The following is a 27,155-nucleotide window of genomic DNA, read 5'->3' on the forward strand; positions in this document are numbered from 1 at the left end:
TCATGTACTCACAGTTAACTGATGCAAAGTTTGTTGAAAGGATAATACTTCTTACAGTCTTCCTCTTCTGAGTAGCAGCTGTGATATGCTTGGAAGACGCACACCTAGTAAACATCTAGTCTAGAGGAAGAGCTTAAAGAATTTGCAACACATTTTCAGTTTCATACATTGTAAGTAGGGGGGTTGGGGCAGCATGAGGTTAACCAAGTATAAGATTAGATAAGGGCAGTGGAGATCAGTGACACACAAGAAGTAAGAAATGTCTCTATCTCAAGCAGAACTGCTTATCACTGTTGTTCATAGTTGTATAGAACATATATATTTGAGTAACATTTATAAAATTCATATGAAAGTTCAAATATGGAATATTAATACTTTTTTTTTTTTAAAGCTGGAGTCGGTACATTTCTACCGACTCCGACTCCAACCAAAACTAACTCCGACTCCACAGCCCTGCTTCCACCTACTGTATAGACTTTTGCAACCAATTTTTCATTTTACGTATGCAGCTCCTATACGCAGGTTATGCATTTCCTTGGTTAGACATCAAACCTACTTTGTGGAATCTGACCCTGCAGGTCGTCATTACTCCACTCGGTCCACAGCCTCTTCCTTGTCTGCTCTCTAGTTACCCAGAAATATCCAGGACTGCAGGATCTGACTACACGGGGTTTGTTTGTAGTCTGTTACCATAGTGATATGTACGTTTGCATTGAGGCTACATACGCACTTTTTTTTTTTTTTCTAATTATGACTTTGCAAAGTTGGCTACATTTTTCTTTTTGTATGTGATAGGTTCCAATAATTGAAAACAGCTCTGCAAAAGTGTTCATACCCTCTAATGCAAATTTCAAAGCCCCTGCAAAGTATCTACTTGGTAAATCTGTATCGCCATACACCGAATAGATTTATATTGGCTTTCAACTTGCAGATGTAGAGTGGAAACGACATGTAAAAGTGTCACGGAAAAAAGATTTATGTGACAAAGAGGAGGTGTGCGGAAACATCTGGGAGCAATCATCATAAATAAGTTATCACGCCATGAATACATTTGTTTGGAGCCTCGCAGGAATCCTGGCGTAACAAGCCCTATATTATATTGACAATTACCCAGTAATGCTTATCAGATTAGTTTATTGGGGAAGCCGAACATTTTTTGTTAAATATATTAATTTTATTTATTTTTTTCATTTATTTATTTACATTTTATTTTTTGGGATTTTTTTTTTTTACCATCTGATTACATTAAGTATTAGATCATGTGACCCTGACATGTACGGTAATTAGCTTGTAATAATGAGAAAAGAAAATCCAAAAGTAATTTAAAAAAAAGAAAGAAACATTTAATATATATATAATCTAAAAATTTTTTATATTACATCATGTCAGGGTCACATGTAAAGCGCCATAGAATAAATGGCGCTATAATAATAAAAATATGTAATCAATTTGTATAAATTAAATAATATATTTATATTAGATCATGTGATCCATGTCAGCATCACATGATCTAGTATATGTAATTGGCTGGTAATAATTGAAAAAAATTAATTCCAAAAGTAATTTAAAAAAAACTATTTTTATATACAGGTGCTTCTCACAAAATTAGAATATCATGAAAAAGTTTATTTCAGTTCTTCAATACAAAAAGTGAAACTCGTATATTCTACAGAGTCATTACACACAGAGTGATCTATTTCATGTTATTATTTCTGTTAATGTTGATGATTATGGCTGACAGCCAATGAAAACCCAAAAGTCATTATCTCAGTAAATTAGAATAATTAACAAAAAACACCTGCAAAGGCTTCTTAAGTGGTTATAATGGTCCCTTAGTCTGTTTCAGTGTCTCCACAATCATGGGGAAGACTGCTGTTATTTTTTTTTTTTTTTAATTAGTTTGGGAAAAAAATGTTTTTTTAATTATTACCAGCTAATTACCGCACATATATCATGATATTTAATTTCTTTTTATCTATATATATATATATATATATATATATATATATATATATATATATATATATATATATATATATATATATATATATATATATATATACCGTATATATATATAATAACAATCAGGTAAAAAAAAAAAAAAGAGTAGATAAAAAGTAAATAAATATTATACATGTACGGTAATTAGCTGATAATAATTAAAAACTTTTTTTTACAAAACTAATTAAAAAAAATAAATCACAGCAGTCTTCCCCATGATTGTGGAGACACTGAAGCAAAGCAAAGGACCTTTATAAACGCTTAGGAAGCCTTTGCAGGAGTTTTTTGTTATATTATATAATATATAATATATAATTGTGTGCCCCTTTCATGGGATAATTGGCTGAAATGTGTAATTTTACCACTCTAGGTTGGAGTAGTTAATATGAGGGTTAAACATTTTGCTTACATCATTATGTAATTAAAAAAAAAACTTAAATTTTTTTAAATTCAGAATATATTATTTTTACATTGTGATCCTTTCTAATATGGTATTGATCTTAAATTACTTTTTTTTATTATTAGGAATTTAGTTTGATTTTACTTTTTTTTATTATTAAAAATAATTAATTCATGGATTTGTATATTTTTGCTTATTAATTTTGGACAGCTTTGACCTGGCAACCAATGGTGGCATCTCGATCACATTGCGGTTTGAGCGCTCGCCGTTCATCACGCAGGAGCACACGCTCTGGCTGCCCTGGGACCGCTTCTTTGTCATGGAGACCATCACGATGAGACTGGAGGAGAATGAGATCGCCAGCTGTGACCTGAGCAGCTTCGCCCGTCCCAATCCCGTCCTCTCGCCGGCTCCGCTCACGGCGTTTGCCAGCTCGTGCTCGGAGAAGGGTCCCATCGTCCCTGAAATACAGGTGAAAAAAAAATACAGGAACTTGGCGGCTCATTGGTTTTCTGAAAGTTTTGCATTTCATCCTCTTGTCACTTCCAAAGCTGCATTGAAAATGTTGCCGTCGGACTGTTGGAATCACTGTGTACACAGCTTCCACCAAGAGCATCTGCGGTAGAGACGTAACCACCTGGGGGCGCACAAAGAGTCGAGAAGAGTTTGAAAGCATAGGGGAAAGCAGAAATGTGATTGCTGTTCTGGGTGTGAATGGAGAAGAAGACCTTCTTCTCCATTGTCATTGTTTTTTTTTTTCTTTTGTCTTTTTAGTTCTCAAACTTGACTTCTATTCTCCTGTCACATCCAGAGCTGCATTCTCTATTCTTTCATATACGGTACTTTTGTTCTCCTGTTACATCCAGAGCTGCATTCTCTATTCTTTCATATTCTTTCATTCTCCTGTCACCTCCAGAGCTGCATTCTCTATTCTTTCACATATTTTTATTCTTCTTTCACCTCCAGAGCTGCATTCTCTATTTCATATACTTTTATTCTCCTGTCAGATCCGGAGCTGCATTCTCTATTCTTTAAAATGCTTTTATTCCCGTCACCTCCAGAGCTGCATTCTCTATTCTTTCACATATTTTTATTCTTCTTTCACCTCCAGAGCTGCATTCTCTATTCTTTCATATACTTTTATTCTCCTGTCACCTCCAGAGCTGCATTCTCTATTCTTTAAAATACTTTTATTCCCCTGTCACCTCCAGAGCTGTGTTCTCTATTCTTTCATATACTTTTATTCTCCTGTCACCTCCAGAGCTGCATTCTCTATTCTTTCAAATATTTTTATTCTCCTGTCGCCTCCAGAGCTGTGTTCTCTATTCTTTCCTATACTTTTATTTTCCTGTCACCTCCAGAGCTGCATTCTCTATTCTTTCATATACTTTTATTTTCCTGTCACCTCCAGAGCTGCATTCTCTATTCTTTCATATACTTTTATTCTCCTGTCACATCTGGAGCTGCATTCTCTATTCTTTCATATACTTTTATTCTCCTGTCACCTCCAGAGCTGCATTCTCTATTCCTTCAAATATTTTTATTCTCCTGTTGCCTTCAGAGCTGCACTCTCTATTTTTTCACATGCTTTTATTCTCCTGTCACATCCAGAGCTGCATTCAGAATTCTGCTTACCGCCTCTTGGAAGTTCCTAATAGAGAAGTGTTTTGTAGCTCTCATCACAAAAATTCATTTTTTTGTGGACAGCAGAGGGAATGTGAAGCAGTTTAGGCGAAGTGCTAACAGGAAACGTGCAGAATTTTGAATGCTGCGCTGAGATCTATAAATCTTCATCACTACAAGTATAAATCGACAGCTAATAGTTTTCTGACTTCTTTTGGATTGTGTTTTTTCCTGCTTGACCTTTATTTTCTTCTGTCACATTCAGAGCTGCATTCAAAATTCTGCTCTTCCTCCATCTTGGAATGTGCTAACAGATAAATATTAGATAGATCTGATTGTAGAGAGCGGGGGTGGGGGGGGGTGAGGCAATTTAGGCAAAGCGCAAACAGGAAACATGCAGAAGTTTGAATGCTGCTCTGGATGTGACTGGAGAAGAGCTATAAATGTGCATCATTACATGTACAACTCTGCATTTAATTATTTTTCTGATGTTTGTTTTTTCTCCTACTTTCCTTTTTTTCTCTTTTCACATCCAGAGCTGCATTCAGAATTCTGCTCATCACCCTCTCGGAATTTGATAATAGATAAATGTTAGGTCTGATCACAAAAGCTCATGCTTTGTAGAGAGCAGGGGGATATGTGGCAATTTAGGCAGAAGTTTGAATGCTGCTCTGGATGTGACTGGAGAAGGAGTTCTTTAACGCTATATCATTACAAGTATAATTCCGCAGCTAATTGGTATTCTGACTCTTGCTTTATTAGTTCTCATTCTTGAATTTTATTCTACTATCACATCAGGAGCTGCATTCTCTATTTGTTCTCATACCTGACCTTCTGCTCATCTTCCTATTGGAATTTGCTAACAGATAGGTCTGATCACAAAAGCTCATTCTTTGTAGAGAGCTGGGGGGATGCGAGACAGTCTAGGCAAAGCGCTAAGAGGAAATCTGCAGAAGATTGAATGCTGCTCTGGATGTGAGTGGAGAAGATGTAAGCCAAGGCCTTTTTCAAAGTAAAGCAAATTATGTTTCAGCAGAAGTATTTCTAAAATGTTGAAACATTTATACAAAGATTCTAAAATAATATTCTCGTTCACACCAGAAGCTTCAGGAAAACGTAAGGTTATTCAAAAGTTTGAATGCAGCTCTTTATGTGACTAGAGAAACCTTTAAAATACTAAATTGGGTCAGGACGTGGAAATTAAATTGTGCTTTTGTACAAGTATTGACACTCCTGTCACAATCAAAGCTGTGTGTTTTTGTACAAGCATTTCTAAGAGCACAATACTCTTGTCACACCCAAAGCGGCATTCTTAAAGTGACAGGTACGACGCAGAAATATCCAAACTTTTATCATCTTCAGTAAGTGTAACAGATGATCCTTGGCAGAGCCACCTGCTTAATGGCAGCCATTTGTTTAATTAGCTAACGAGATCTTAAAGTCATTTTAACCATGTAATCGAGGACTTCCAGCCTCCTGAGCAATGTTTACATCTCAGGCGGGATAAATGGCCCTGTCTGGGTGATGGAAGACTTCACCCTGGAAGGAAATTAGAGCGTACTTTACATGCATGCCGTTGTTTACCACCTCAGGAAATTGGCCATATTGCTAAACTTGCAGATTTCGTTTTTCTGCCTTTAGCCTCAATTTATAATACATGACTGGCTTAACGTCCTTCAGAGCTGCGATTCCTCATGTGGAAAAGGTGGAGGCAGCGTACTTCAAATGGTTAATGCATTCCCTTGCTTCATATTGGGAGCCAGTACTGCACCCAAAGGAGGCATCACAGAGCTTTCTGCAACATGAATATGTCACCAGAACCAGCATCAGTACACAAATAAATCACCAGAACCATCATTAGTACATGAATACATCACTAGATCCACCATCAGTATATGAATACAGCAACAGACCCACCATCAGTGCTTGACTACGTCACCAAACCAGCATAAGTACACGAATGTCACCAGAACCATCATTAGTACATGAATGCATCACTAGATCCACCATCAGTTTATGAATACAGCAACAGACCCACCATCAGTACTTGACTACGTCACCAGAACCAGCATCAGTGCACGAATAAATCACCAGAACCATCATTAGTACATGAATGCATCACTACATCCACCATCAGTATATGAATACAGCAACAGACCCACCATCAGTGCTTGACTACGTCACCAAACCAGCATAAGTACGAATGTCACCAGAACCATCATTAGTACATGAATGCATCACTAGATCCACCATCAGTATATGAATACAGCAACAGACCCACCATCAGTATATGAATACAGCAACAGACCCACCATCAGTATATGAATACAGCAACAGACCCACCATCAGTACTTGACTACGTCACCAGAACCGGCATCAGTACACGAATAAATCACCAGAACCATCAGATACAGTGGGGCAAAAAAGTATTTAGTCAGTCAGCAATAGTGCAAGTTCCACCACTTAAAAAGATGAGAGGCGTCTGTAATTTACATCATAGGTAGACCTCAACTATGGGAGACAAACTGAGAAAAAAAAATCCAGAAAATCACATTGTCTGTTTTTTTTTCATTTTATTTGCATATTATGGTGGAAAATAAGTATTTGGTCAGAAACAAAATTTCATCTCAATACTTTGTAATATATCCTTTGTTGGCAATGACAGAGGTCAAACGTTTTCTGTAAGTCTTCACAAGGTTGCCACACACTGTTGTTGGTATGTTGGCCCATTCCTCCATGCAGATCTCCTCTAGAGCAGTGATGTTTTTGGCTTTTCGCTTGGCAACACGGACTATTAACTCCCTCCAAAGGTTTTCTATAGGGTTGAGATCTGGAGACTGGCTAGGCCACTCCAGGACCTTGACATGCTTCTTACGAAGCCACTCCTTCATTGCCCTGGCGGTGTGCTTTGGATCATTGTCATGTTGAAAGACCCAGCCACGTTTCATCTTCAATGCCCTTGCTGATGTAAGGAGGTTTGCTCTCAAAATCTCACGATACATGGCCCCATTCATTCTTTCATGTACCCGGATCAGTCGTTCTGGCCCCTTTGCAGAGAAACAGCCCCAAAGCATGATGTTTCCACCACCATGCTTTACAGTAGGTATGGTGTTTGATGGATGCAACTCAGTATTCTTTTTCCTCCAAACACGACAAATTGTGTTTCTACCAAACAGTTCCAGTTTGGTTTCATCAGACCATAGGACATTCTCCCAAAACTCCTCTGGATCATCCAAATGCTCTCTAGCAAACTTCAGACGGGCCCGGACATGTACTGGCTTAAGCAGTGGGACACGTCTGGCACTGCAGGATCTGAGTCCATGGTGGCGTAGTGTGTTACTTATGGTAGGCCTTGTTACATTGGTCCCAGCTCTCTGCAGTTCATTCACTAGGTCCCCCCGTGTGGTTCTGGGATTTTTGCTCACCGTTCTTGTGATCATTCTGACCCCACGGGGTGGGATTTTGCGTGGAGCCCCAGATCGAGGGAGATTACCAGTGGTCTTGAATGTCTTCCATTTTCTAATTATTGCTCCCACTGTTGATTTCTTCACTCCAAGCTGGTTGGCTATTGCAGATTCAGTCTTCCCAGCCTGGTGCAGGGCTACAATTTTGTTTCTGGTGTCCTTTGACAGCTCTTTGGTCTTCACCATAGTGGAGTTTGGAGTCAGACTGTTTGAGGGTGTGCACAGGTGTCTTTTTATACTGATAACAAGTTTAAACAGGTGCCATTACTACAGGTAATGAGTGGAGGAAAGAGGAGACTCTTAAAGAAGAAGTTACAGGTCTGTGAGAGCCAGAAATCTTGATTGTTTGTTTCTGACCAAATACTTATTTTCCACCATAATATGCAAATAAAATGATCAAAAAACAGACAATGTGATTTTCTGGATTTTTTTTCTCAGTTTGTCTCCCATAGTTGAGGTCTACCTATGATGTAAATTACAGACGCCTCTCATCTTTTTAAGTGGTGGAACTTGCACTATTGCTGACTGACTAAATACTTTTTTGCCCCACTGTACCTCAATCTCCCCTCTCTCCCTTTTCCTTTTTCCTATTGTCTTTCCCGTGTCAGTCTCTACTGTAGTTCTTGCTTTATATTCGTCACTCAGAAAGATTCAACCCCGTAGTGACCAAACCCCATTTCTCAATTTTGAAATGTATCACTTAGCGTGGTAGCAATCTATGGAATGTTTCATTATATCCCCGTGATTGAGTAGTTGTTTTTTTCAGGACATATTGCACTTTGTGGTAAATTTAGCTCTAGTTCTGTGTTTATTTAAGAAAATATTTTAAATATTTTGTAAAATTGGCAATTTTTCACATTTGACTGTCGCACCACACAAAAAAAGCTAATAACATTTCCCATTCGTTTCTTTTACGTCCCCATAATTTTTTTTTTCAAACAACCTTTTATTATTTTTTTAGGGTGTCGAAATAATGAAAAACGTATTTTCAAGCACATTTTTTTTATTTTTATTTTTTAAAGGAACTATTGACTTTTGAAGTGACTTTGACGGTTCTGTAGATTTAAAAAAAAAAAATAACACAAATTAATACTTTTTTTTTTTTTTTAATGGCATCCCCCTGATGTCTTCAAACCTGCGGTCAGGAAGTTTGTTAACCCTTCTAGGATTGACGCAAAGTGGAATAAAAAGTACATTTTTTTTTCCATTAAAATGTTGTTCACAGGCCTCGAAAGCTTGCTCCTTCTGCTAACAGTCTAGATGCCGCGGTCGCTATTGACAGCAGCGTGTAAGGGGTTGATCACCCATAATCAGTCCTAACCGGATGTAAGGTGTCTTTTATTGTACACAGATGACAAACGCTACATTTTCACCCATCGATGGGGGGCTTTATTCTCTTACTTCTCAGGTCCGTAAAAAGATTGTTGATGGTCATTACTGGAAATTATGGTGAGTTTTTCTTTTTCTTTTTAAGGCGCTACAAGAAGAAATTAAAATCCCTGGGACTAAAATCAAACTGAGCTATCTGAGCACAAGGAACGCAGGTTACAAGTCCGTCCTGAGAATCAGCCTCACTCACCTCGCCATCCCATTCAACCTCATGAAAGTCCACTTAATGGTCGCTGTCGAGGGCCGACTCTTCAGGAAGTGGTTTGCAGCCGCCCCGGACCTCTCTTACTTTTTCATTTGGGACAAGACCGATGTGTACAGTCAAAAGGTCTACGGGTTGTCGGAGGCTTTTGGTATGTTGTCAGAGCAGTTCAAGCTTGTTTTATATTCCATTCACACCCAAAGCTGCAACCATCTCTGTTTCTGGGTGTCATTGACACCCTGAAATTTTACAGATGCAGATAGTGCCCTCTTCTGTTCAATTGGGGTAGTCATCCATCACTAGCCGCAATTTCTTCTCTTTTTCCCTTCCAGTGTCTGTGGGCTATGAGTACGAATCCTGTCCCGACCTCATTCTTTGGGAGAAGAGGACTGCGATATTACAGGGTTATGAAATCGAGGCATCCAAGCTGGGGGGATGGTCTCTGGACAAACATCATGCTCTCAATATACAGACCGGTGAGTGATGACACGTTTTTTATTCAACAGACTTGATTTACATTTTTTTTTTATAAATCAACAATAGTACACAAGAATATAAGAAGCTTTTGCAATATGTCTTATCAAAGAAATCAGCTTCTTTCTCCTCCTGGACTGATAATTCATTCTAAAAATTCTCAATTCATGGTTAAAATCTGTCTTCAGAGTGTACAGATTTTTCTCAGCACTGAATAAGATAACAGATGATGCCTATAAAGTTTTATGGAGAACTGTAACTGCCATTTTTAAAGAACTTGCAGCCAAACGTCTGTTTGTTTTTGTAGCTCCTCCCTAGAATGTCTGTTTGTTCCTCTAGCTCCTCCCTAGAATGTCTGTGTTCCTCTAGCTCCTCCCTAGAATGTCTGTGTTCCTCTAGCTCCTCCCTAGAATGTCTGTGTTCCTCTAGCTCCTCCCTAGAATGTCTGTGCTCCTCCCTAGAATGTCTGTGTTCCTCTAGCTCCTCCCTAGAATGTCTGTGTTCCTCTAGCTCCTCCCTAGAATGTCTGTGTTCCTCTAGCTCCTCCCTAGAATGTCTGTGTTCCTCTAGCTCCTCCCTAGAATGTCTGTGCTCCTCCCTAGAATGTCTGTGTTCCTCTAGCTCCTCCCTAGAATGTCTGTGTTCCTCTAGCTCCTCCCTAGAATGTCTGTGTTCCTCTAGCTCCTCCCTAGAATGTCTGTGTTCCTCTAGCTCCTCCCTAGAATATCTGTGTGTTCCTCTAGCTCCTCCCTACAATGTCTGTGTGTTCCTCAAGCTTCTCCCTAAAATGTCTGTGTTCCCCTAGCTCCTTCCTAGAATGTGTGTTCCTCTAGCTCCCTGTCACAATATGTATTGCGACACAACGGGGTCGGTAAGCGGGCAGCACAACAAACTCCCAACAGGATGGAAAAGGAGGAATGGAGGCCCTATCAATATGGAAATGAAGGAATGGTCACCGCCTGTTCAACCCTGAGCCTGTCCCTGCACTCCCATAACACCCTAAGTGGGTCCTTCCCCCCCCCACCGCCGTCAGAAACCTCGTCCCTAGTTGTCACCTCACACCCCCCTGACTAGTGCACTGGCCGGCAAGGAGCTCTAGCCTCACCACTGCAGATGGTACCACACAGAGGGTAGTGACAAATACTAGAAGGACGAGGAAAAAACACCACACTTAGCTTCCAGACTCAGCTGCCTAGCTCCACTCCACATATGACACTGAAGCCGGACTCCACTCAGCATAGGATACGACACCAGGACCTCAAACAGCTGATACACACTGGCACCAGAGAGGTCATCACACATCAGCTGGTTTCCAGAGAAACTCTATCACCAACAGTCAGCTGATGCATCAGGTAATTATTTAAAGGATGGTGGGAGTCACCACCACATCAGCTGACCCAACAGCCCTGCAGTTACACCAGATTGCCAGTGGAGGGGGGGAAACTGACATTAACCCCACCGATGGTCCTGAAAGGAAAAAGCAACATTTAGAACTGAGTGGATCCAGAGCTGCCACGAATCTAAAAATGGATAAGGACCCTCCCAGAATGTCTGTTTTCCTCTAGCTCCTCCCTAGAATGTCTGTGTGTTCCTCTAGCTCCTCCCTAGAATGTCTGTGTTCCTCTAGCTCCTCCCTAGAATGTCTGTGTTCCTCTAGCTCCTCCCTAGAATGTCTGTGTTCCTCTAGCTCCTCCCTAGAATGTCTGTGTTCCTCTAGCTCCTCCCTAGAATGTATGTGTTCCTCTAGCTCCTCCCTAGAATGTCTGTGTTCCTCTAGCTCCTCCCTAGAATGTCTGTGTTCCTCTAGCTCCTCCCTAGAATGTCTGTGTTCCTCTAGCTCCCCCCTAGAATGTCTGTGTTCCTCTAGCTCCTCCCTAGAATGTCTGTGTGTTCCTCTAGCTCCTCCCTAGAATGCGTGTGTTCCTCTAGCTCCTCCCTAGAATGTCTGTGTTCCTCTAGCTCCTCCCTAGAATATCTGTGTGTTCCTTTAGCTCCTCCCTAGAATGTCTGTGTGTTTCTATAGCTCCTGCCTTCATTAAATACAGATTTTACCAATTAAAGGAGACTGAAAAATCAGTCCAGGAGAAGAAAGAAGTGGCTTTCTATGATTAAATATATTATAAAGTTGCTTATTTTCATGTGTACTATTATTTTATTAAATAAAAATGTTACTCTTTAAATATATTTTGAAAAAAAAAATTTGGATTCTGACTCTTCGAATTCTGTCTGGTTACAGGGAACAAAGTCTGCATTCACCTATAGTGAGGCAAATTGAGAAAACACAGAATTTAGATGTAGTGTCCCTTTATAAAGGCACATGTTTCCTCCCTCTTATTTGCATTTTGCTTATTTAGGCGGTAATCCCCTTAAAGTGAAAGATCACCTCATATTTCCTATATTCAATGTATGAATGTAAGAAGAGTAACCAGTTTCTTCTTTTTGGGATCAGGTATCCTGCACAAAGGCAACGGAGAAAATCAGTTCATTTCCCAGCAGCCGGCCGTGATCGGAAGCACCATGGGCAACGGGCGCCGCCGAAGTATCTCCTGTCCTAGCTGCAATGGCTTGGCAGATGGTAACAAACTTTTGGCACCAGTGGCCCTAACTTGTGGCCCTGACGGAAGCCTTTATGTTGGAGACTTTAACTACATCCGAAGAATCTTCCCCTCTGGCAATGTCACAAACATCCTGGAGCTCAGGTATTTAGAGTAGACCTCACAAAGGGGGTCACTTTATTATTTTGTCCCTAAAAAACCTTTACCGCTCTCAGTTTGGAAGACCCAGTCTATTCATTTGAAGAGGCGCTGTGTAATACCTCCTTTTACCTGTAGTGGCCGCTGCAGGGAAAATCTAAGGCTGGCCACAACTTTTCCTGATCCCAACTGATCGTTGGAAATTCATAACTTCCTTTATAAAAGAGGATTTCAGGTGGAGATGACCCTCTCAGTAGAGGTGGTCCTCCATTTAGTGCCACGCTGGCCCTGCCCAATAGTAGTGAATATAATTTTTCAGCCATATTTATTATACGCTGGTTCCTATAGAGGGTATATTGAACACAGGAGCAGTTTCCATTTTTTTGGCTTTTATGTTAAGCTTAGTCAACGGTGACTTTTCCTGGTCTCTTTCTTTTTCAATCATGACCGCTAACCAGTGCCCCCTAATGGCCCAATTTATAGCAAAAATTAATATTGAAAAAAAAACCATTTTAAACAAAATGTGCAAATGCAGAGCTGAGTTTTTCATTGGGTAGAATGTGTTTTTTTATTTATTTTTTTTGCATAGGTCTGCTGGATAACCCACTGACTTCTCTCAACCCAGTGGGTTATAACCATGCACAAAAAATGACTTCCCTGGCAAATTCAGCTCTTCTCCATGTGTTGAGTTCTATTCTCTCCGCTTGTTAAATTAACCTCTTTACTTTCCTGCATCTTTTACTAACACTTGCTTTTCTCTCTGTCCCTCTTGTCTTCTCTTCAGAAATAAGGATTTCAGACACAGGTAATAGCTCCTCAGCTCTCCGTGCCATCCTATTGTAAAGCCGCTCCCCTTTATTGTGGGCCCCTTTAAGGGGGTCTCATTAGGAATCGACCAGTCATTGTTAATTTGCTGATCAAACCTACTTGCCGCTTGTGTTTCTTTTTCTTTGTTTATATATCTATTAGTTATCTATTTTATACCCTTTTTTTTTTTTTTGCTCTTAAAGGGGAATTCTCCATTAATTTAATTTCTAAAAGTTCTACTACGAACCATCAACTTAACTGATTTCATAAAAGGGTTCAGAATGGCCATCGATTACGACCTAGTGTCCTTCTTGTTGCTCACGGATTACAAAAAGGGGACTCAACAGTGAACAGACTGAAAATTTATGAGCAGTGACGAAGGGGCTGGGGTCACTTTAGAGCAGTGGCACATAATGGGAATTGTGGGATGGAGTGCTCAAGTTTCCCATTTTCTTACATATTTGTCTGAAGGCATCTAAAGGGGGTTGACTATTTGACCTCTGCACCATTTATATTTGCCCCTTTTAGGTTGGCCTATTCATAAGAGTGGAGAGATGCTACAAACAGCTGACACCCAATTTTCACCTGAAACTTAAGTAATCATGGGTGGTCCTACCAGGGGGGCCCCATGTGATCAGCTCCAGAAAACCCCTTTTAAGATGGAATTTCCCTTGAATAGACATAAAAGCCTCTAAACAGTAAGACTTGGAGAAAGAGGAACAGGGCTCTAAATAGTAGGGACTTAGTCAAGAACAGGGCTTTAAAGAATAGGGATTTAGTAAAGAGGAACATGACTCTAAAGAATAGGGACTTAGTCAAAAAGAACAAGGCTCTAAAATTTAGGGTCTGGTTCAAGGGCTGTAAAGAGCAGGACTTGGCCAAGAGGAACAGGGCTCTAAAGAGCAGGGACTTGGTCAAGAGGAACAGGGCTCCAAAGAGCAGGGACTTGGTCAAGAGGAAGAGGGCTCTAACGAGCAGGGACTTGGTCAAGAGGAACAGGGCTCTAAAGAGCAGGGACTTGGTCAAACGGAACAGGGCTCCAAAGAGCAGGGACTTGGTCAAGAGGAAGAGGGCTCTAAAGAGCAGGGACTTGGTGAAGAGGAACAGGGCCCTAAAGAGCAGGGACTTGGTCAAGAGGAACAGGGCTCTAAAGAGCAGGGACGTGATCAAGAGGAACAGGGCTCCAAAGAGCAGGGACTTGGTCAAGAGGAACAGGGCTCTAAAGAGCAGGGACTTGGTCAAACGGAACAGGGCTCCAAAGAGCAGGGACTTGGTCAAGAGGAAGAGGGCTCTAAAGAGCAGGGACTTGGTGAAGAGGAAGAGGGCTCTAAAGAGCAGGGACTTGGTGAAGAGGAACAGGCCTCTAAAGAGCAGGGACTTGGTCAAGAGGAACAGGGCTCCAAAGAGCAGGGACTTGGTCAAGAGGAAGAGGGCTCTAAAGAGCAGGGACTTGGTGAAGAGGAACAGGGCTCTAAAGAGCGGGGACTTGGTCAAGAGGAACAGGGCTCTAAAGAGCAGGGACTTGGTCAAGAGTAACAGGCCTCTAAAGAGCAGGGACTTAGTGAAGAGGAACAGGGCCCTAAAGAGCAGGGATTTGGTCAAGAGGAACAGGGTGGTAAAGAGTAGGGATTTAATGAAGAGGCACATGGCTCTAAAGAATAGGCACTCAGTTAAGAGGAGCAGGGCTCTACAGTGTACTTCCCAAGATATCTTCCTTAAAATGGCTCCTTTTGTTATCATTAAAAACATTTATGATCCAGTGCCATCTATGGGCCAGAAAACTAGGAAAAAAATCTCTATTGACCATTATCTAAGAATCTTGTTTCCTTCTTGCATATAATTGCCATACAAAGCCGGTGCCATTTATTGCACCAGTCATTTTTCAGCATAATGTGCCTTTAAATTGGAATCTAATGGTTTTAGCAGAGATTGAACCTGGCACCGTTAATCAGTGACAGACATTGCCATCCATTCATCTTGGCGTGGCTGGTGAGCTTGGTTTTCTGCATGCCATCGTGCATAGAGAAGATGGATGGGGGGAATGTGTCACCCAGACTCCTCGCTGCTGAAATCTTCACTTTAAGAGGAGGGCTGCTTGGCTAATTTCCTGGCTCGTCTTGATACATACTGTAAGACGTGATGGATGGCCGTTTCGCTCCTCACGTTGCCGGCAATGAGCTGCGATATTAGACCCGTTGTAGCATTGTGTCTTTCATGGTTAATTAGCTCCTGCGCAGTTTATTCAGGGAGTAATCCAGATATAATATTTCCTGCTCGTTAGTCCACGAGATTCCACCAATCATGATTAGCTGCCCGGACGGCACAATCGTTCTCCTTGGCGTTAATTAGTGACATTTTATTAAAAGAAATTCCCCCATTACGATTAAGGAGAAGAGTAAAAGGGGGTCATCAAGTCTTTATTCAGTAGGTCAACGTTTGTAAGATTTATGCTTGTCAGTGAATGGAAACAATGTTTGTTTTAAAGCTGAAAAACCTATTTCAGCTGAGGGTTTGTAACAGTGTTTTGTATAGAGTAGAGGGCGGCTCTGACCACATATAAGGGACTTTGAATGCAGCTCCAGACCCAACTCAATGTAACAGCGCCATGGCCACCCATGAATGGTACAATACATACCTCCAAGTAGTGATGTATCCGTTATTGCTTCAAGAAGCGATGCAGCGTCATGCGCTACAAGAAGTGGTGCAGCGTCGTGCGCTACAAGAAGCAGTGCAGCGTCGTGCGCTACAAGAAGCGGTGCAGCGTCGTGCGCTACAAGAAGCGGTGCAGCGTCGTGCGCTAAAAGAAGCGGTGCAACGTCGTGCGCTACAAGAAGCAGTGCAGCGTCGTGCTCAACAAGAAGCGGTTCAGCGTGGTGCGCTGCAAGAAGAAGTTCAGCGTGGTGCGCTGCAAGAAGCAGTTTAGCATGTTGCGCTGCGAGAAGCAGTCCAGCGTGGTGCTCTACAAGAAGTGGTTCAGCGTGGTGCACTGCAAGAAGTGGTTCAGCGTGGTGCGCTACAAGAAGCGGTTCAGCATGGTGCACTGCAAGAAGCGGTTCAGCGTGATGCGCTACAAAAAGCGGTTCAGCATGGTGCGCTACAAGAAGCGGTTCAGCTTGGGGCGCTACAAGAAGCGGTTCAGCGTGGTGCGCTACAAAAAGCGGTTGAGCGTGGTGCGCTACAAGAAGCAGTTGAGCGTGGTGCGCTACAAGAAGCAGTTGAGCGTGGTGCGCTGCAAGAAGCGGTTGAGCGTGGTGCGCTACAAGAAGCAGTTGAGCGTGGTGCGCTACAAGAAGCGGTTCAGCTTGGGGCGCTACAAGAAGCGGTTCAGCGTGGTGCGCTACAAAAAGCGGTTGAGCGTGGTGCGCTACAAGAAGCAGTTGAGCGTGGTGCGCTACAAGAAGCAGTTGAGCGTGGTGCGCTGCAAGAAGCGGTTCACGTGGTGCGCTGCAAGAAGCGGTTCAGCGTGGTGCGCTACAAGAAGCAGTTGAGCGTGGTGCGCTACAAAAAGCGGTTCAGCGTGGTGCGCTGCAAGAAGCGGTTCAGCGTGGTGCGCTACAAGAAACGACAGCTAGACTGGTGAGCCCTCACCTCCTATGAAAGTGTGCAGCCACATATTCTAGAAGAAATTGCTCTTTCCCATGCACCTCAGAAAATTGTGCAGTTCTATGTCCCCAAGAAACTCTGCATCCTCGTGTCCTCTAAGAAAATGCTCAGTTTCATGCCCCTCAGAAATGGCTCAGCCCGTTGCTGCTTAAAGTGACTCATTGTAACAAACTTGTGTGTCATGATCTCCATGGCCAGAGAACTAGCATAAGCCTCAATAGGAACAAGCTCTTGGAAGATGTAACTGTACTGACCATGAACTAAACCTACCGCATCATCTAGAAGTAGCCAGGTAGCATGTCCTACTTTTTATCCCTATATGCCCAGCGCCGGCCGGAGAACTAAATAATGCTAGCAGAGGGAAATATAAGACCTGACTCACCTCTAGAGAAATGCCCAAAAAGGAGACAGAAGCCCCCCACATATATTGGCGGTGATATGAGATGAAACAACAAACGCAGCAGGAAAATAGTTTTAGCAAATTTGAGGTCCGCTTTCTAGATAGCAGAAGACAGAAAGCATACTTTCATGGTCAGTAGAAAACCCTAACAAAACACATCCAGAAATTACTTTAGGACTCTGGCATTAACTCATAATACCAGAGTGGCAATTCCTGATCAACAAGAGCTTTCCAGACACAGTAACGAAACTGCAGCTGTGAACTGGAACCAAAATACAAAAACAAAACATGGACGAATGTCCAACTTATCTAGTAGATGTCTGGGAGCAGGAACAAGCACAGAGAGGCTTCTGATAACATTGTTGACCGGCAAGCATCTAACAGAGAAGCCAGGTTATATAGCGACACCCAGATCGAATCAGAACAGGTGAACAGGGAAGATGATGTCACAAGTTCAATTCCACCAGTAGCCACCGGGGGAGCCCAGAATCCAAATTCACAACAGTACCCCCCCCTCAAGGAGGGGGCACCGAACCCTCACCAGAACCACCAGGGCGATCAGGATGGGCCCTATGAAAGGCACGAACCAGATCAGAGGCATGAACATCAGATGCAGTGACCCAAGAATTATCCTCCTGGCCGTATCCCTTCCACTTGACCAGATACTGGAGTCTCCGTCTGGAAACACGGGAGTCTAGGATTTTTTCCACAACGTACTCCAACTCACCCTCAACCAACACCGGAGCAGGAGGCTCAACGGAAGGCACAACCGGTGCCTCATACCTGCGCAATAACGACCGATGAAAAACGTTATGAATAGAAAAGGATGCAGGGAGGTCCAAACGGAAGGAAACAGGGTTAAGAATCTCCAATATTTTATACGGACCGATGAACCGAGGCTTAAACTTAGGAGATGAGACCCTCATAGGGACAAAACGAGAAGACAACCACACCAAATCTCCAACACAAAGCCGAGGACCAACACGACGGTGACGGTTGGCAAAAAGCTGAGTCTTCTCCTGGGACAACTTTAAATTGTCCATCACCTGCCCCCAGATATGATGCAATCTCTCCACCACCGCATCCACTCCAGGACAATCCGAGGATTCCATCTGACCGGAGGAAAATCGAGGGTGGAACCCCGAATTACAGAAAAACGGGGACACCAAAGTGGCAGAGCTGGCCCGATTATTGAGGGCGAACTCCGCCAATGGCAAAAAAGCAACCCAATCATCCTGGTCAGCAGACACAAAACACCTCAGATATGTCTCCAGGGTCTGATTAGTCCGCTCGGTCTGGCCATTAGTCTGAGGGTGAAAAGCAGACGAAAAAGACAAATCTATGCCCATCCTAGCACAGAATGCCCGCCAAAATCTAGACACAAATTGGGTTCCTCTGTCAGAAACGATATTCTCAGGAATACCATGCAAACGAACAACATTTTGAAAAAACAGGGGCACCAACTCGGAAGAAGAAGGCAATTTGGGCAGGGGAACCAAATGGACCATCTTAGAAAAACGGTCACACACCACCCAGATGACAGACATCTTCTGAGAAACAGGCAGATCTGAAATAAAATCCATCGAGATGTGTGTCCAAGGCCTCTTAGGAATAGGCAAGGGCAACAATAATCCACTAGCCCGAGAACAACAAGGCTTGGCCCGAGCACAAACGTCACAAGACTGCACAAAGCCTCGCACATCTCGTGACAGGGAAGGCCACCAGAAGGATCTTGCCACCAAATCCCTGGTACCAAAAATTCCAGGATGACCTGCCAATGCAGAAGAATGTACCTCAGAGATGACTCTACTGGTCCAATCATCAGGAACAAACAACCTATCAGGCGGACAACGATCCGGTCTATCCGCCTGAAACTCCTGCAAGGCCCGCCGCAGGTCTGGAGAAACGGCTGACAAGATAACTCCCTCCTTAAGAATACCTGTGGGGTCAGAGTTGCCGGGTGAATCAGGCTCAAAACTCCTAGAAAGGGCATCCGCCTTAACATTCTTAGAACCCGGTAGGTACGATACCACAAAATTAAACCGAGAGAAAAATAATGACCAGCGCGCCTGTCTAGGATTCAGGCGCCTGGCGGTCTCAAGATAGATCAAATTTTTGTGGTCAGTCAATACCACCACCTGATGTCTGGCCCCCTCGAGCCAATGGCGCCACTCCTCAAACGCCCACTTCATGGCCAAAAGCTCCCGATTCCCAACATCATAATTCCGCTCAGCGGGCGAAAATTTACGGGAAAAGAAGGCACAAGGCCTCATCACGGCGCAGTCAGAACTTTTCTGCGACAACACTGCCCCAGCCCCGATCTCAGAAGCGTCGACCTCAACCTGAAAAGGAAGAGTCACATCAGGCTGACGCAACACAGGGGCAGAAGAAAAACGGCGCTTAAGCTCCTGAAAGGCCTCCACAGCATCAGGGGACCAATTAGCAACATCAGCACCCTGTCTAGTCAAATCGGTCAATGGCTTAACGACATCCGAAAAACCAGAAATAAATCGACGATAAAAGTTGGCAAAGCCCAAAAATTTCTGAAGACTTTTAAGAGAAGAGGGCTGCGTCCAATCACAAATAGCTTGAACCTTGACAGGATCCATCTCAATGGAAGAGGGAGAAAAAATATATCCCAAAAAGGAAATTCTCTGAACCCCAAAAACGCACTTAGAACCCTTGACACACAGAGAATTAGACCGCAAAACCTGAAAAACCCTCTTAACTTGCCGGACATGAGAGTCCCAATCATCCGAAAAAATCAGAATATCATCCAGATACACTATCATAAATTTATCCAAAAAATCGCGGAAAATATCATGCATAAAGGACTGGAAGACTGAAGGGGCATTAGAAAGACCAAAAGGCATCACCAAATACTCAAAGTGGCCCTCGGGCGTATTAAATGCGGTTTTCCACTCATCCCCCTGCCTGATCCGCACCAAATTATACGCCCCACGGAGATCAATCTTAGAGAACCACTTGGCCCCCTTTATGCGAGCAAACAAATCAGTCAGCAACGGCAATGGGTATTGATATTTAACCGTGATTTTATTCAAAAGCCGATAATCAATACATGGTCTCAAAGAGCCGTCTTTTTTTGACACAAAGAAAAAACCGGCTCCTAAGGGAGATGACGATGGACGAATATGTCCCTTTTCCAAGGACTCCTTTATATATTCTCGCATAGCAGTATGTTCAGGCACAGACAGATTAAATAAACGACCCTTTGGGTATTTACTACCCGGAATTAAATCTATAGCACAATCGCACTCACGGTGCGGAGGTAGCGAACCCAGCTTGGGTTCTTCAAAGACGTCACGATAATCAGACAGGAACTCAGGGATTTCAGAGGGAATAGATGATGAAATGGACACCAAAGGTACGTCCCCATGAGTCCCCTTACATCCCCAGCTCAACACAGACATAGCTCTCCAGTCAAGGACTGGGTTGTGAGACTGCAGCCATGGCAATCCTAGCACCAAATCATCATGTAGATTATACAGCACCAGAAAACGAATAGTCTCCTGGTGATCCGGATTAATACACATAGTCACTTGTGTCCAGAATTGTGGTTTATTATTAGCCAATGGGGTGGAGTCAATCCCCTTCAGAGGAATAAGAGTCTCCAAAGGCTCTAAATCATACCCACAACGATTGGCAAAGGACCAATCCATAAGACTCAAAGCGGCGCCAGAGTCGATATAGGCGTCCGTAGTAATAGATGACAAAGAGCAAATCAGGGTCACAGACAAAATAAATTTAGACTGTAAAGTGCCAATGGGAACGGATTTATCAAGCTTTTTAGTACGCTTAGAGCATGCTGATATAACATGAGTAGAATCCCCACAATAGAAACACAACCCATTTTTCCGTCTAAAATTCTGCCGCTCGCTTCTGGACAGAATTCTATCACACTGCATGTTTTCTGGCGTCTTCTCAGTGGACACCGCCAGATGGTGCACTGGTTTGCGCTCCCGCAGACGCCTATCGATCTGAATGGCCATTGTCATGGACTCATTCAGACTTGCAGGCACAGGGAACCCCACCATAACATCCTTAATGGCATCAGAAAGACCCTCTCTGAAAGTAGCCGCCAAGGCACACTCATTCCACTGAGTAAGCACAGACCATTTACGGAATCTTTGGCAGTAAATTTCAGCTTCATCTTGCCCCTGCGATAGGGACATCAAAGTTTTTTCTGCCTGAAGTTCCAAATGAGGTTCCTCATAAAGCAAGCCCAAGGCCAGAAAAAACGCATCCACATTGCGCAACGCAGGATCCCCTGGTGCCAATGCAAAAGCCCAATCTTGAGGGTCGCCGCGGAGCAAGGAAATCACAATCCCAACCTGCTGTGCAGGGTCTCCAGCAGAACGAGATTTCAGGGACAAAAATAACTTACAATTATTTCTAAAATTCTGAAAGCTAGATCTATTCCCTGAGAAGAATTCCGGCAAAGGAATTCTCGGCTCTGATACCGGAGCATGAACCACAAAATCTTGCAAACTTTGTACTTTCGTGGCGAGATTATTCAAACCTGCAGTTACACTCTGTAGATCCATTATAGACAGGTGAACATAGAGCCATTCAAAGATTAGAAGGAGAGAGAAAAAAAAGAAAGACTGCAGCATAGACAGACTGACAAGTGATCCAATTAAGAGCACACTAACTACTAGAGAAAAAAAAAAAAAAAAAAAAAAAAAAATTTTCAGCAGACTTCTTATTTCTCTCCTTTCTCAGCCAAGGATTTTAACCCTTTAGTGGGCCGGTCAAACTGTCATGATCTCCATGGCCAGAGAACTAGCATAAGCCTCAATAGGAACAAGCTCTTGGAAGATGTAACTGTACTGACCATGAACTAAACCTACCGCATCATCTAGAAGTAGCCAGGTAGCATGTCCTACTTTTTATCCCTATATGCCCAGCGCCGGCCGGAGAACTAAATAATGCTAGCAGAGGGAAATATAAGACCTGACTCACCTCTAGAGAAATGCCCAAAAAGGAGACAGAAGCCCCCCACATATATTGGCGGTGATATGAGATGAAACAACAAACGCAGCAGGAAAATAGTTTTAGCAAATTTGAGGTCCGCTTTCTAGATAGCAGAAGACAGAAAGCATACTTTCATGGTCAGTAGAAAACCCTAACAAAACACATCCAGAAATTACTTTAGGACTCTGGCATTAACTCATAATACCAGAGTGGCAATTCCTGATCAACAAGAGCTTTCCAGACACAGTAACGAAACTGCAGCTGTGAACTGGAACCAAAATACAAAAACAAAACATGGACGAATGTCCAACTTATCTAGTAGATGTCTGGGAGCAGGAACAAGCACAGAGAGGCTTCTGATAACATTGTTGACCGGCAAGCATCTAACAGAGAAGCCAGGTTATATAGCGACACCCAGATCGAATCAGAACAGGTGAACAGGGAAGATGATGTCACAAGTTCAATTCCACCAGTAGCCACCGGGGGAGCCCAGAATCCAAATTCACAACACTTGTGCTACCGTACAGTCAGCGACTTTGTCCGAAGTGTATTGGGTTCAGTGGAGCACTTTGCCACCTTTCATTATGGATCAGCATGGATTCTGGTCATCTTCTGGCCTAATACGGTGACAGAAATATTGAGGGGGGGGGTGGAGGGGGAGCTGCAGGGCGTCCTGCTAAAGGTGCAGAGAGAACATTCTTGCATGTTTGGTGCTGTAATACAATGCAAGTGTAAGTGTGGTGCCCCAGAGTCCTGGTCATCACAGTAGCATTGCTTTCCTAACAGGGAGAGTGATGTTACGTTTGGAAGCAACGAAGGATATCTTTTATTAGGTAATCACAATGCACACAACATGTTCACACTCCAGGCCACAAGGGGGAGCTTTTGATCCTATTCCTAGGTGACTCCCCTATATATATATTGTGGTTTGGAGGGAAAGCGAGATCAGAGAGTTAGAGACAGAAGAGAGCAGACCGACATGGAGTGTCAGAAGGTCTGAAGGGGCCGTGTAGTCTGAAGTACTACAGCTCCTGGAAAGAGACATACAGAAAGCTGAACATTGTTCAGTGAGCGTGCAGGAGAGCGAAGCACAGGAGAGTAACATCAGGGGAGACCAGCTAAGAGAAGGCTGCCTCCCTCTGAGGCACAGATAACCGGTAGCCGGACCACCGAGATTATAAGGGACTCTACGACTTACATCAGAGACCGGCAGGACAGCTGATCTGCAAGTTACCTGTCCGCCACACACACCTGAGACTCAGGTAGTCTCTGTAAAAAGGCTCGAGTTACCTGTCATGCAGGTATTGTCCTATCCTATATGGGGACAGAGAAGAACTGTGAGGACCTTATCTGAAGCCATAGGCAGTAAGGGACTACAACACCACCGCGCTAGAGGAAGGATTTTAACTCCACCTGGTAAATGGGACTCTGGATTCACTTCCAAGCTGGCCGGACCCTGTCTACCCTGTGATCTGGTGCCCTGGACTGTGGCTGCCTGAAGTCTTCAGTAAATTAGGTAAAGAGACTGCAAACCTGTGTCCTCGTTCTTTACTGCGCCAGTCACCATCTCCCATCTACACAACGGGAAGCCCTGGGGATACACTTCACCTGTGGGAAGGTATACCATCTAGCTGCCATAACATCACCCCAGAGGACCCCTTAAAGCAGCGCCGGTCACCCTGACCGAATACCACAGGTGGTGTCACGAACATAAACTCTATTCACCTAATCCCTTTTAAAGACTTTCCCCTTTTACATGGGCGCCCAGGGCCACGGACCGGGTCGCCACCATGACATCTCCCTGTGAACACCGGACCCGGTACCGGGTACCCCATGGCGGGGTGACTCATTAGGAAATGGACAAGTGAGAAGACGCACGCAATTAATGCACCTAAGTGTCTGCAAGCGAACACTGCCATCTGCTGACCAAAGATAGGAAAAGAGAAAGCAGAAAGAATTACATTAGTTGGAACTGAAAAGTGAAGTACATGTTCCCTGAGGGAAGAGATTGGAGGAGACACCAGGTCAGGTGGTAGCTGTGACAGAGTAATTATAAAAGGCCAAGGAGGGCAGTGAAAGGGAAGAGTCGGGATCTGGACCTGTAGCAGGACGGATGTGTTAGAGGGACATTTGTGAGATCCGCAACGTGAAGGGCCTAAGTACGGTACACGGGACCAGAACTTTAGCATTGACTCCCATTAGGGGCGCTTCTATCCAGAAGCTTGTTGTAATGAGTGATTCATTAATTAAATTTAAGAGGGGACTGGATACCTTTCTGGAAAAGTATAATGTTACAGGGTATATACACTAGATTCCTTGATAAGGCGTTGATCCAGGGAACTAGTCTGATTGCCGTATGTGGAGTCGGGAAGGAATTTTTTTCCCCATGGTGGAGTTACTCTTACCACATGGGGTTTTTTTGCCTTCCCCTGGATCAACATGTTAGGGCATGTTAGGTTAGGCTATGGGTTGAACTAGATGGACTTACAGTCTTCCTTCAACCTTAATAACTATGTAACTATGTAACTATGTAACTTTAGGTTTAGATTGCAAAACATTTTATTGGTCTCTAATAATCTGCTAATCTTGTTTAATTTGTACCTTAATCATTCAAATTACTGTGTTATAATACACAATCTTTGGATAAGTTACCGCTGTGTCCTCATCTTCGGCGCTGTTAAAACCGCGTACTTGCACAGGTCACAATAGATAATAATGAAGCCAAGAATCTGCTTGTTACAGATGGAAAATCTGAGATTTTAGCTTCTCCCCATCTCCTTCTCTGCCCTGTTTGGTGCTTAGTCTTCTGTGTAGGGAAGGTCTGTAGTCAGGCTTATAGGGGTTAATTACAGTGCGCCGGGAGGGGTATCCAGGGCACAGAGCAGTATCAATTTGCCTCCTAATGGAGCACAACGTGCGCCTCAAATGGACGACGTAAATGAGCCGGATCACAAGATTCTCACCTTCTCTACATATTTCCAAGTCTCCAAAATAAGAACCATACCGCCACTATTATCCTAAATATTCCGTAACAGACGGAATAATCTAATCTTATCAAGGAATTATACAAACACTGTAATTAGACCATCCAGATCCTTCTAAAGAATCTGAGATCAATCATAGCTTCTATTGTAAACAATCATATATTTACATAACAAAAATAATTCTTAAACTTACATTCTTATACATGCATATAGTATTTTAGCAGTTATATTCTTGTACATAGCAGTATTATAGTAGTTATATTCTTGTACATAGGGGCAGTATTATAGTAGTTATATTCTTGTACATAGGGGCAGTATTATAGTAGTTATATTCTTGTACATAGGGGCGGTATTATAGTAGTTATGTTCTTGTACATAGGGGCTGTATTATAGCAGTAATATTCTTGTACATAGGGGTAGTATTATAGTAGTAATATTCTTGTACATAGTAGCAGTATTATAGTAGTTATATTCTTGCACATAGGGGCAGTATTATAGTAGTTATATTCTTGTATATAGGGGGCAGTATTATAGTAGTTATATTCTTGTACATAGGGGTAGTATTATAGTAGTTATATTCTTGTACATAGTAGCAGTATTATAGTAGTTATATTCTTGCACATAGGGGCAGTATTATAGTAGTTATATTCTCGTACATAGGGGCAGTATTATAGTAGTTATATTCTTGTACATAGGAGCAGTATTATAGTAGTTATATTCTTGTACATAGGAGCAGTATTATAGTAGTTATATTCTTGTATATAGGGAGCAGTATTATAGTAGTTATATTCTTGTACATAGGAGCAGTATTATAGTAGTTATATTCTCGTACATAGGAGAAGTATTATAGTAGTTATATTCTTGTACATAGGAGCAGTATTATAGTAGTTATATTCTCGTACATAGGAGAAGTATTATAGTAGTTATATTCTTGTATATAGGAGCAGTATTATAGTAGTTATATTCTTGCACATAGGGGCAGTATTATAGTAGTTATATTCTTGTATATAGGGGGCAGTATTATAGTAGTTATATTCTTGTACATGGGGTAGTATTATAGTAGTTATATTCTTGTACATAGTAGCAGTATTATAGTAGTTATATTCTTGCACATAGGGGCAGTATTATAGTAGTTATATTCTCGTACATAGGGGCAGTATTATAGTAGTTATATTCTTGTACATAGGAGCAGTATTATAGTAGTTATATTCTTGTACATAGGAGCAGTATTATAGTAGTTATATTCTTGTACATAGGAGCAGTATTATAGTAGTTATACTCTTGTATATAGGGAGCAGTATTATATTAGTTATATTCTTGTACATAGGAGCAGTATTATAGTAGTTATATTCTCGTACATAGGAGAAGTATTATAGTAGTTATATTCTTGTACATAGGAGCAGTATTATAGTAATTATATTCTTGTACATAGGAGCAGTATTATAGTAGTTACATTCTTGTACATAGGGGCAGTATTATAGTAGTTATATTCTTGTACATAGGAGCAGTGTTATAGTAGTTATATTCTTGTACATAGGAGCAGTATTATAGTAGTTATTTCTTGTACATAGGAGCAGTGTTATAGTAGTTATATTCTTGTACATAGTAGCAGTATTATAGTAATTATATTCTTGTACATAGGAGCAGTATTATAGTAGTTATATTCTTGCACATAGGGGCAGTATTATAGTAGTTATATTCTCGTACATAGGGGCAGTATTATAGTAGTTATATTCTTGTACATAGGAGCAGTATTATAGTAGTTATATTCTTGTACAAAGGAGCAGTATTATATTAGTTATATTCTTGTACATAGGAGCAGTATTATAGTAGTTATATTCTTGTACATAGGAGCAGTATTATAGTAGTTATATTCTTGTATATAGGGAGCAGTATTATAGTAGTTATATTCTTGTACATAGGGACAGTATTATAGTAGTTATATTCTCGTACATAGGAGAAGTATTATAGTAGTTATATTCTTGTACATAGTAGCAGTATTATAGTAATTATATTCTTGTACATAGGAGCAGTATTATAGTAGTTACATTCTTGTACATAGGGGCAGTATTATAGTAGTTATATTCTTGTACATAGGAGCAGTGTTATAGTAGTTATAT

At 42.1% G+C, this 27,155-nt stretch overlaps 1 protein-coding gene across 8 annotated transcripts in view; it reads left to right on the forward strand.

The window, feature by feature from the left end:
• The window catches only part of TENM4 (teneurin transmembrane protein 4), a 1,485,534-nt gene that overhangs the window by 1,427,885 nt on the left and 30,494 nt on the right, over positions 1–27,155 (forward strand). For 5 of the 8 annotated variants that reach the window (XM_077298663.1, XM_077298666.1, XM_077298668.1 and 2 more), the window contains 5 exons: positions 2,612–2,873; positions 8,963–9,230; positions 9,412–9,555; positions 12,003–12,252; positions 13,031–13,051. In XM_077298663.1, the coding sequence (XP_077154778.1) occupies positions 2,612–2,873; positions 8,963–9,230; positions 9,412–9,555; positions 12,003–12,252; positions 13,031–13,051 (945 nt within the window). The remainder of the gene's footprint in view (positions 1–2,611; positions 2,874–8,962; positions 9,231–9,411; positions 9,556–12,002; positions 12,253–13,030; positions 13,052–27,155) is intronic. The other 3 variants (XM_077298665.1, XM_077298667.1, XM_077298670.1) reach the window with 1 other exon arrangement.

The sequence above is a fragment of the Ranitomeya variabilis genome, chromosome 3 (assembly GCF_051348905.1).
Source record: "Ranitomeya variabilis isolate aRanVar5 chromosome 3, aRanVar5.hap1, whole genome shotgun sequence".
Taxonomy (NCBI): Eukaryota; Metazoa; Chordata; class Amphibia; order Anura; family Dendrobatidae; genus Ranitomeya; species Ranitomeya variabilis.